At 46.9% G+C, this 12080-nt stretch overlaps 1 protein-coding gene across 1 annotated transcript; it reads right to left on the minus strand.

Annotated features, from left to right (window-relative positions):
• Positions 1-7684: 7684 nt before the first annotated feature.
• On the minus strand, positions 7685-11038 carry LOC119218001 (homeobox protein OTX1 B-like). Its single transcript, XM_062564271.1, has 3 exons — positions 10929-11038; positions 10161-10312; positions 7685-8666 (listed from the first exon to the last, which is right to left on the minus strand). Exons 1-3 carry the CDS (start codon positions 11023-11025, stop codon positions 7863-7865), a joined length of 1053 nt encoding a protein of 350 aa, XP_062420255.1. The 5' UTR covers positions 11026-11038; the 3' UTR covers positions 7685-7862.
• Between the last annotated feature and the right edge of the window lie 1042 nt (positions 11039-12080).

Here is a 12080-nt window from a genome sequence, read left to right on the forward strand (position 1 = left end):
AATCAGCAGACCCACCACTAGATGGCGCCGGGTGGCACACGCTGCACCTTTAAGGGCCGACGCCTCTCGGATTACCTTAAAAACCCTGGATGAAAAACTGTGACGCAGTTTTCTGTCTCTCATCATCGACGTCCTCGCGTCGGGAGGCTTTCCACTTCTCCAAATTGATTCAGTTTAACTGAGATCTCATCTAGATTGGCTCTCGGAACTTAATTCTTTGTTTTATAATTTGCTCTTAATCGCCTCTCTTGCTAATGATAAGGCTTCAGCTGTGCTTAGACCAAAGCCCCCTCATTGTGAGCCCCTAAAGCTCTTAAACAAATAAGATTAGAGCACCTCCCGCGCCACGTTTGTGAATAAGACGAGCGATATCAGATGTGCATCATCCAAATCATCTGCTTCTGCTGTCCGTCCGCTCACTGAAAAAAGAAAATGTCAGGCCAAATAAAAGCGTTTTCCTGGTTTTAACCAGTTATCGAAGGTGAAAATGACGAAAATGATTATTTTAGCTTTTTTGAAGCGAAACAACGATCTTTTCCGAAACTAAACTGAGAAAATGTCTCATCGAAACCGGAGTCGGTTTCCTGTGAAGACGGAAGGGGGGGGGGGGGGGGAGTTTTATTTCTTCTCCCACAATTAATTAATTTGACAACGTGTATATATTTTCACGTGTGAGGGTCACCCGCCGTTGTATTGACCCTTCACGCCGCTGGCGCCGCTTTTTATAACTTTTAGGTGAGTTGGGCTGTTTTTTCCGCAGTGGAACCAACCCCCCACCCCCCCCCCGCCGCCCCCCCCCCTCCTAAAAACGCCAGCGTTTGTTTATGCTCGGCTGACTATAATCCCGGGCGCTTCTTCTGTTGTGCGCCGGCCTGTCAGTCAAAGCGGTGACAGCAACACCGAAGGGCGCCTCAAACACAGGCACCGACTCGTCACCGCAGCTCCGGGAATAAAGTCCACCACAAACAAACAGGGGAAGGTCTCCCGGGGCGGAGCTCCGCCCACCAGCCACACGGCCACAGAGCGATCGGGTGACCACGGGGGCAACATCTGCTGCTGCAGAAAGAAAGGAAGGCCCGGCTTCGGATGACGCCATTTGCGACCCCAGAGCGTGTAGAAGAAGAAGGGGCGCTGATGTCACCCGGTTGGTTTGTGGACGTGAAGCCCGGGCGCCGTCCTGGGGGTCGTAGGCCGTCGTCGGAATGTTGGGGTTTTTTTGTGCCACATTTGGAATACGGAGTGGTCACGTGACACCGGATAAGTCCCCGGTATTGGTAGAGACCTGACAATCACGGCAAGCCCCGCCCATAACCATCATTTACTAAATTAACATCAAGCTGTGTTGAAGAAGACCTTAAACTAGAGATTGAGACCATAGTCTCATGTTTACATTGTTTACTGAGGTAATAAATCCATTGAGAAGTAAAGTAATTTTCTTATAGACTTCTTTATAATCTGACTGTTCTATTTGCGGGGGGGGATTTCAAATTTGGTTTTTTTACTAAACCCAAGAGACGCCAAATGGATGCTGACCAAGCAGCTTGGATTTTGAGTTTCGAGTCGAGCAGGAAGTCAGGCGTCGGACTTTTAGGCACAAAAATACACAAAAAAATCATTTCAAATAATTACATTGTTAAAGAAAATTTAAGATTTTTCAAAATTCTCTTAAATCGACGTTCTTGTGTTTCATAAATCGCTGTTGAAACGTTGGCCAGGACACGACGTTCCCTGTTTTATTTTCGACTTTATTTTCCTCCTTAAATTGACGCCGGGCCGAGGCGGGGGGGGGGGGGGGCGCAGTGAGACCCCCCTCCATGTCTCTGTTGCTCTGTCGCGCGGAGTCACAGATCAAACGTCGCGGGCCAGTTTTTCCATTAGTGCTGAAATAGACCTGGACCCCGGCTCAGCAGAAAACACATTCCTCCCCGCCACTCCGAGACTCGACTTAATGGGGATTCCCTGGAAGGCAGCGGCTCTCCTCTTCTTCTTTTTTTCCTTCTTCTTCTTCTTCTCCTCCTTCTGCTGCTTCTTCTTTAAGTGTTAATCCTCGGGAAACTTCCACCCTACAGCGGCCCGTTTGAAGCGAGCCAGTGGCCGTCCGACTAAGTACGGCCCCCAGTCATCTGAATCATTAGATTAGGCTTAGGCATCGCACCCGACAAAGAGGTTCCCCCCTCGCCGTTTGTTTCAAGGAGGGGCCCCCGCTTCGGCCTCCGAAAGGGGAGAGAATCACTCGGGAGGCAAAGGACATCAAACGCTGGAGCGCCGGGAAGAACAAGATGCGAGGTTCTGCAGGGGCCCGGCGTGAGCGACGCACCGATGCTCACAATACTACAATAACAATAAGTACTGCATTCAGATCTCCCAACGCCAAAGTGCACGATAGATAAATGCAGTCGAGTAAAAAGAACTATTGTGCTTTCAAATATGCTCTAAATACAAAGTAGCATGAGATCAGGTTTGTTTTGAAACTATTGTTGAGTCGGAGTCAAGCAGCGGCTCGCGGCCCAAATCCGGCCCCCCAGCATCACGATGTGGCCAGCTGTCACTCACGGAACTTAAGACACTATTTTCCACAAAGGGAAAAAAAAGGGACCTTTTTATTCAAGAGTAACGCAAACACATTCTTTAATTATTAAGGAGCATCTACAGGAGGATGCAGCCTATTTGTTAACGATTTGTTAATCATAGTTTATTACATAACATTAGACTTAGGGTTACTTTACTTTACTTTACTACATTCCAGTCTGGTTTTATGTTCAATGACTTTCAACAATGATTCCAACTACGAATGACTTTCGATAAACAAAAGCTCAGAATGAGAAACTGTGAAAGTCACAACATAACGGGGCTGAGGTTTCTCAGGCGCTCTCATGCCCCACAATCTGAAAGGCTAACAGAAGATCTTTTTAAAAAACGCAGAAGAACTTCTTTCTCTTCTCGGAGCACGGCCCAAAAAGTTGCAGGAATGTGAACCGGAATCACTTCAAAGAGCCTCGTTTTGTCTCGTGCAAAGCATCTAATCTCCCCCCTTTGAAGACGAACGTCATTGTCTCTCCCGCCGCTGACAGCCCTGATAGGAATATTCATGTTGGTGGAGGTGGTGGTGGTGGTGGTGGAGGGTGTGTGCGTCTCCAGATTGGCTTCTTAAACAGCCGAGGAGCCATTTTGTGCAGAAGGAGTCCCGGACATGTCAGGGCTGTTGACAGTCTGTGCTCGGGATTAGTGGGCCAGCGGCGAGGCGGTCCCTAATCCCTCACTGTATCGTAATCTATTTACCCGCCGTGCTAAAGGGATTTCCATATGAAACCATACACACACACACACACACAGATGCTGGAAGTGTTAAAAATCATAAATCAGCATTTGGCTTTTTACCCACTTTTCAAGCCTGTTTGGTGGGTTTTTCTCCGCTCCGCGTTAGTTTGACGAGGGAGGACGAAGCCGAGTGAGAACACATCAGTCAGTCAATCAAACTTTGTTTGCAGAGCTCCTCTCGCACACGTCTTCAAAAGTGCATCACAGAGATGATGGACACATGTGGAAATATGAGAGAACAAGTGTGGACCGTGAAACAACAGAAGAGACAAAAGCAGTTGAGCCATTTGCCGACCTGACACGTTGAGGCCGACACACACAGGAAAATGAAATGATGGAAATGTAATACAAGCTATAATAATGACAGTAAAATAGTGTGAAATAGGAACTAGATAGAATAACAAAATAGAATATAATTATATGTTTAAATAAAATAAAAAAACAATCAAATCAAATAAGTCAAAAATGAATAAGTGAATATAATCCGTTTAAAATGAATAAATGCAAAAACAATATTTAATGTAATTAAACTAAAATAAATGTTATATATTAAATATAATAATAATTTAATAATAGGTTTAAGTTTATGGATTTGCATGTTTATATATCTGAAACTCACCAAAAGCTTAAAAAATAAAAATAAAGAAACAAAAAGAACAACATTTTAGCATCATTTACAGTTTTTTGTGAGACCACGTCTTGTTTTTTCTTTTCAAAGTTGAACATTTATATTTCAGGCAGAGAAGCTGCGTTAAGTCTCGTCGTCTTCACGCCAGATGAACGACGTGAAAAATGCTCCGAGCATCTTTTATCCGCGTCTGATGAAGCCTCAATTTACAGCTAAAATATCACCATTAATTATGTTGAAATACGTTTACATTATTTGTCACCCGAGGCATGGATTTGCCTCATACGCCCTGTCACTCAGACGCACACGGTGACGTTGTGTGCGTGACGTTGTGCGTGCGTGTGTCACCAGGTCAAAGCCGCAGTATTTGCCCTGCGTTGTTATCGTTGTGGTTTTCCGTTTGTCGTTCTCTTTGTTATGAAACGACACGTCAGGCCGCCCTCTGAGCCGCTAACCGCTTTAACTTCTTTGACCTTCAAAGCTCAACTTTTAAGCCACTGTGAAAGAGAAGATGGAATTGAATAAACACAAAAGGAGTCACAGGTGTTTGCGAGCAAAGGTGCAACATTGGAACAGCAGCGTTTCTCAGTCGTGGCGAGCTCTCCTGCTCCACAGAGCGAAAAATACATTTACGTAAAAACACAATCTGAGGAAACAATTTGGCGACTGCTTAAACACTGTGATAAAAAAGTTTTTGCCGCAGTAAATTCTCCAGCAGCTTCTCCTTCAGCGATGAGCTGCTGCTACGTGAGATCAACTTTAAATGTGATTATTGATCAGGTGTTGGGGAGATACAATCAAAAGTTTAGACACTCTCATGGAAATTAATGACTGGTTTATTGTATGAGGAGTTGTGTTGGAAATTGATTCCTTTTACAATTGAGCTAAGCTAGCAGTTACACCGCGCTCCCGTTCTTTGTGCTAAGCTAGCAGTTACACCGCGCTCCCGTTCTTTGTGCTAAGCTAGCAGTTACACCGCGCTCCCGTTCTTTGTGCTAAGCTAGCAGTTACACCGCGCTCCCGTTCTTTGTGCTAAGCTAGCAGTTACACCGCGCTCCTGTTCTTTGTGCTAAGCTAGCAGGTACACTGCACTCCTGTTCCTTGTGGTAAGATAGCAGTTACACCACACTCCCGTTCTTTGTGCTAAGCTAGCAGTTACACCGCGCTCCCATTCTCTCTGGGCTAAACGTTTCATGGACGACCTCCGTATGGGACAAAGTAGGTGAAGCCTCATCTCATTCCGGTTTGACGCCTGATAAACGTTGGACAATTGTTTATTTTTATTTTGAAGAGACGTCTATCTTCTTGTCTGTGGAGATGAAGGTCAAAAGCAACCGTGCCATTTAATCCTAAATCCACCTCAAGATGAAGGGGCATCCTCTCGTGGTTTAGCTTCATCTGCTGGTCCACAGTCCAGGAAGCTGCTTTCGTCCCCGTCGTCGTGTGAGAATCATCTGTTGGGGGCACCAGAGAGGCCCCCGGCAGTGCTTCTCAGGGGCACTCGGGAGGACACTTTCACGGCCTCTGAGGCGCGGCCTCGGCGGGGAAAGTGAGGCGATTCCCCCCCGAGAAGTGTTTCTGTCAGTGGCGTCCTGGAAAAGTAAGAAGCCAGAAAAAGCGGCGTCGATTTTCCCTACAAAGACGGGGGAATTAAGGTCCCGGGGGCCGGAGGGGAGGGGGGCGCAGTGGGATAATAAGACATCCAGAACAGCTGTTCGGAGAGAGAGAGGGGCGTCCTTTCTCCACAACAAGCAGAGAGATTTCCTGAACATGGCCCTAAAGATTAGTTTGCTCTAATGTGGTAAATCCCGACCGGTGTTTGCACGAGGCAGCGGCGCTCGCTGGTTTAAAAGCCCAGCGGGGCGCCGGGCGGACAAACACACGTCCCGGACGCCGTGTTTACCCCAAAGAACTGTTTGCCCAGCTGCTGTAGGGACGCCGCGAGGAAGCAGCGCCGCTGTTAATTAAAATCGTGATTTGTGCCTTTTTTCCTCGGATCAAATGAGTTGTACTTTAGCGTCGACGCGGCCAAACAAACAGCGGGGGACGCCAGTGTGCGTGTTTGCTAACCTGCCCGGCTGTCGGCCCCCTCGCGGGGAGGAGGGGTTTGATGATCGACGCGCTGTTTGGATGTTTAACATTTGTTCTGCCTTCACGCTCCGGCAGCCGAGGATTTCTACGGCTAATAGTTGTTGTTAGTAATTCTGAGTAAAAATAGTAAAAATACCAAGCAGTGATCATTTTCATTCATATTTCCGAGATGTGTAAGGACATTTTTAATTTCAATATTGACAGACATCACTGATATGAAATCATGTCTTCGATATATCTTTGATAATATTTTTTTGGATCTTATTAAAGCAATAAAACCTTTTCTTGATATAACTTTCATCAAGTGTGGTCTCATAAAAATAGGTTATTTTATCCATTTAAACAATAAGAATGTTGTTGCTTTTCAAGACGGTTCTTAACTGTCTGAACTAGAAAGTGACCAAATACATGTGATTTTAGGAGTAATGTAGGCGATAACTGACGTGCTAGTTTAGCTGATGAGCTAACAGATAACACACTAGCAAGCTTGACAGTAAGTCACAGTATCTCTGTGAGCCTCCTTCTGTTTCCTCTGCATTAAACCGTTTACTCCTGAGAGGCATATTATTGAATAATGTTTAACAAATATTAAGTGAAGAGAGCTTTCACTTAGCTAACGCTTGCAGAGGTTCGTTAGCTTGCTAGCTAACAGGACAATATGTCTAGACATGTTATTCAAAAGATATGCCCTGTTAATCACTCTTGTCTCATTACTGTCTCTGTTTTGAAACAGTTTATACTGGCAGATAAAGTTGCCAAGCAGCTAATAAGCTACGATAGCCTCCATTTTTAACTCTCCGTCACGTAGAAACTGTGAAGGCACAGATTGAGTTAAACGCAGCAGACTGTTTTTGCTGGGAGGCTTTCAGGTGTGAATGTTTGTGTGAACATGGTGTGAATGAGAAATAAGGATTTATCTGAGCGTAAGAAATTGCACAATGACCAAATCGTAACCCAGTGGTTATTCTTTACAATCAATGAAGATTTGTCACTGTTTGTAGTTTGAAACCAGTGAAACCAGTTCAGCATAATTTTCTTAAAACCGTTGTGATTTGTTAAAAACTTGAATAGGAATAAACTTTTCTCCGGACTGCTCATGTTTTAACAAGACTTTATTATAAAGACACGAATGTACATCTTTCAAATTTCAATGGAATACTGACATTGCGTGTCTAATTTCACATTTTTATTTTATTTTCCTCTGCAGATAACAAATAGCAAAGAAATCTTTCACTTTATAAACAAGTGCTGCAATTCATTCTCCAAAATACAACACCCCACAGGCTATACGACGAGTTTCTGAAAGAGTAAAGTCTGAAATCAGATGGAAATGAACATCAGCGATCCTGGGAATCATAGCAGCATAATGTTTTTTCACCAAAAAGAAGGTTTGTAGGGAAAAGTCCACCAAAAGTCCAATTTATGATTTTTTTCACGTTATTTCTTTGAAGAATAATCCCGATCACAACAAAGTTAACTGATTGATCACCGAGGCGACCCCGAACTGCACAACCTGCAGGTTCCACTGGAATTCTACTATTAAAGAGGCCGTCCAGAGTCGTTAATGAGTCATTTCTCTCTGGAGTAGAAAAATAATTAATTCCGGACGAGTGGATCCGCTGACGTCCACAGAGCTGAACCCCCCCCCCCCCCCTCGCCCCCCCGCTCAGGCCTTCGGGCTATCCGAGCGTCGTTTCAGTTCGTTCACAAATAAACTTTCTTAAAAACGTCTCTAATATTAGTTTAAACGCATCTTCAGATATAAACCACCAAACAACAGAGAGAACACTTCTTTGTAAGCAGAGAAGAAGAGAACCCCGGGAGGTCACAGCACTTGGAAGCGCCACGAGGCCTGGTCTTTGTAGTCCAAACAGTCGGAGGCGTTGAAGTTGAGTTTCCAGGCCGAAGCCGCCGTCTGCTCTTTGTAATCCAGACAATCCGTGGAGTTGAAGGCGAGGCCGGGCGCGCTGTACGCCTGGTGGTGGTGCGACGGGTGGTGGTGGTGGTGGTGGTGCCCCGACGTCTGGCCGATGTGGTGGTGCGGGTGTCCCGTCATGGAGCTGCCGGTCATGTGGCTGAGCTGGTGCGGGTGGTGCGGGTGGTGGTGGGAGTGCATGGGCGCCAGGTACGAGCCGCACTCCACGCCGCCGAAGTACGAGCCCGAAGCCGAGGCCGGGTAACCCTGGCCGTAGGCCGCCGCCGTCTGGCTGTACGACACCGGGTAGGAGGGCGTCCCCCCGGCGCCGGAGGACGACGCGGAGCGCTGCATGCAGGAGGCGCCGCTGCCGGGGGCGGCGGGGTCCGGCATCGCGGCCGGCGCCGGGGCCGGAGAGATGGGCGCCGGGCTCCAGATGGACGACACCGGGGCGGTGACGGAGGCCGAAGTGCTGATCAGACCGGGACCGCCGAGGAGGCCGGAGGGGCCGGAGGAGGAGGACGCGGAGGAGGAGGCGGAGGAAGGGTTGGAGGAGGTGGAGCTGGACACCGCCGGCGGGGAGAACTGGCCGCTGCTCTCTGAGCCGGTGCTCTCCCTCGCCGGGGACGACTTCTTCTTCATGGGCTTCACCTTGGCGCTGTTGCTGCTCTGCTGCTGCTGCCGACACTTGGCCCGTCGGTTCTTAAACCAGACCTGGGGAAGGAGGAGAGGTCAAAAGGTCACGCGTGGCTGGATCAGAATCCTCCCAGAAAAGAAAAAAAAGAAGGCCTAACCTGGCGGAGCCGGCAGGAACTAAACACCTTTACTCTAACATCGCCCTACTGAGGTGCTGTGGCTGTGACCTTTGACCTTAGCTGCTGGCTACAGTTCAAGAGAGACTCTTTTCTGTGGATGGAGGCTCATCTAAAGGACTACAGCACCAGAAACGAACCGCAAACGTTTGGCGCTTGTGAGTCTGTGTTTCTTTGAGAAAAAAAACCCCATTTTAAATGGACAGTTCACCCAAATGAACTATTTTTTCAGGTTTCTGGCTGCTGCTCTCAGGATAATCTGCACTTACTACACTTTGGAGGCTGAAACCTCCAACATAATTATATAAATAAATCTGGACTAATTAAATTAAATCTATCCACGTGATGAGACATATAGATCTATATATAGAAACACACATACATATATGTGATTTCAGTGAACTGACACAACCTGTCCTGTAACTTAGTTTAAATTAGCTAATGGCTACATAATGATATTTGTAAGTGATTCATGGTATTAAGTGAAAGTGCAGCACGATCTCAGAGGACAATATCTGCGTGAAACGGGTGTAACGGGTGTGCGTTATTTCTAGAAGAAGATTTGGGACTTTTGGTAGCATCTTTAAACACGTGTGTGTTTGTATATATGTGAATACATAAGTGGCTCATGATTACGGCACGTCGTACATGAACTGGAGTTCATACCCCCGACTGCTTGTTGAGAAGGATATTTTTTAAATGGAAAATCAATGTCGGCGGAAACATGCAGTTTGACTAAAATAGCCACGCTTCCATAAAAATAACAACGGCCCCTGCACCCAAAAACACTGACGACTGGGCCTGTCAGAAGGGAGTCGTGGAGCCCTCGGGTGGTAAAAGCGGCCTGTCAGCAGCAGAAAGCAGAGAGGCAGCGGCCATGATGAAGCCTTTCAGCCCAGCAGAGGGCCGCTGGAGCAGGAATACATTCTCTGAGCCTTTTATAAAGAAAGCTCCCCGCATCCAATGCTCCCCTTTCATTAAGGGACTTGTCTCTACTCGATCACAGGAGCTGAGCTTTCCTCCTCTTTCTTTTTTTCTTCCCCCTCCTGCTTTTTAGACTGCAGCTAATTGCGCAGAGGCCCGAGGTGAAGAACAGAAAGTCCATCAGAGAGCAGAAGTTTAAAAAAAAAAAACGCAGCTCAGGTGGTGTTGTGAATGAGATGTAACAGGAAACCTGAGCTCTGAGTCCTTCTGCTGGGAGCTCACGCGTTTCTCTGCTTATTCTGACGCCAAACTCCTTACAAAGCGTTCACACTTATAGCCTCAGATGATCAAGTAGGACGTTATTCGATACACATTTTGCAGAACAAAAGTGAGAGGAAACAGCTCGGATTTCTCCCCCCTTAAAGCGCAGGGATCCTTCACATGGAAAGTCCCACGCGAGTCTCCCCCTCACCTGCACCCTGGACTCGGGCAGGTTGATCTTCAGCGCCACCTCCTCCCTCATGAAGATGTCCGGGTAGCGCGTCTTGGCAAACAGCGACTCCAGGATGTCGAGCTGCGTCCGGGTGAAGGTGGTCCGCTCCCGGCGCTGCTTCCGCGGGTTTCCTGCAGCACGAAGAAGAAAAACGCAAATCGTTCATTATAAATTACGATGTAAACTGGAAATAAAGTTCCTAAAGTTAGAGATTGGTCGTGTCTTTTTTTGTGTGTAATAATCTTCGTTCCCCGCGAATTTAGAGTGTTCTATTTTTTTCTAGCTTATTAAATATTTTGGGGAAATTAAGTTTAATTAAGTTATAGGCTTTAAACTTGCGTTTTTGTCAGCAAGAAAACGTGTAACGACAGCACGGAAAATACACATCACCAAATAATTACAGGGTTAAATGCACCAGACAATGAGAGTTTAACGCGTGGACACTTCCCCCCCCCCCCCCCCCCCCCACCGCGATGATCACTCACTTTTCCGCCCAATCCCCATTAAAGTTTGAAGTCCCTTTAAGACTTGTGAATTATTAATCTGATGCCATATGATAGTTCCCCCCAACCAGACACCACGAGCCATGCTTCGTGCTAAACTGCAGCAGCTGTGTACAAGTGTTAGAAATAAACTCCGCAGCACGCAAACAAATGAAAACGCATGAAATATACACACATATACACACGTGTACATGTGTATATATATGTGTGTATTTATGCAGGTGTTTGGGCCGGTGCTCCGTACCGGGGTAACCCACGGACGGGTGCAGCAGGTCCATGGCGGCCCCGCTCAGGCCCAGCCCGTTCATCCCGTACGGGGTCTGTTTGAGGTAAGACATCATGCTGGACACCGGGGTGCGGGGGGGGGGGGGGGGGGGCAGAGAGGTGCGGGTCTCCCGGGGCTGTGGTCGGATCCTGCGGGAGGGAAGAAGAAGCACGAGGCGTGAGTCAGCGGGCCCTCATTTATTTGACCTATTTACTTTTTTTTCTCTTCCAAAACGCAGGCCTAATAAACCCCACGTAGACTTTAGCTTATCTCAGCTGCTCCTCTTTAAACACAATCATTATTACGTCGAATGTGGAACTATTGTAGTAATATAACCAAACGCTGCCATTTCATTTAGAATAGAAGCTTTAGAACAATGAGCGCCGTGAAACAGAAGAAACACTCTGTTATGCAATCACCAACATGTTAATTATCCCGCTGATTGTAGATAATAAAAAAAAAACGTTTGTGTTTTACATTCCGGGCGTTTAGAATGATGTTCGAATCCCCAAATCACGAACAACGGGACGTGATAAATCGGCTTTAATTTAGTCATTTACGAAAAGGGGGAAACCCGATCTGACTTTTTGGGAAAAGAACCTAATTATGAGGGAAATGTGCGTTCAACAAGTCATACACTGTTTGGTGGAGAACTGATCTGCACAACGTGTTTTAAACATTCACACCTTTAACATGAGAATGGGAGGCACGTGAAGGCTCAGAATAAACCCACTAATACTTGATTGGGAGTGGGGAGGATGGAGGATGGGGGGGGGGGGGGGGGGTCCCAGCTGTTTGATTAATATGAAATAAAGAGAGACACCCGACCTTCGGGATGTCTTCAGTTCGCCGTGAGTCTCAAAGACGCAGCAGCTAAACGGTTAAAGCAACGTGACTGATCTCACGGGAGAAAACTCTGATTTAACATCAGTCACAAGAACCATCGGGAGCAGACGGGCTCGTTATCGCTCGCATCTTCATTACGGTGTCATTAATTCAACGGCTCGCACGTGAAATGGACCCGTGAAGACGCGCGTTTAAATTAGAGGCCACTTGAGACTTGTTCTCACCTGCGGATAGAAACGGTTTCCCCGCGACGTGATTTGTTCACACAGGCCGCCTTTGCAAAGA

Source organism: Pungitius pungitius, chromosome 9, assembly GCF_949316345.1.
Source record: "Pungitius pungitius chromosome 9, fPunPun2.1, whole genome shotgun sequence".
Lineage (NCBI taxonomy): Eukaryota > Metazoa > Chordata > Actinopteri > Perciformes > Gasterosteidae > Pungitius > Pungitius pungitius.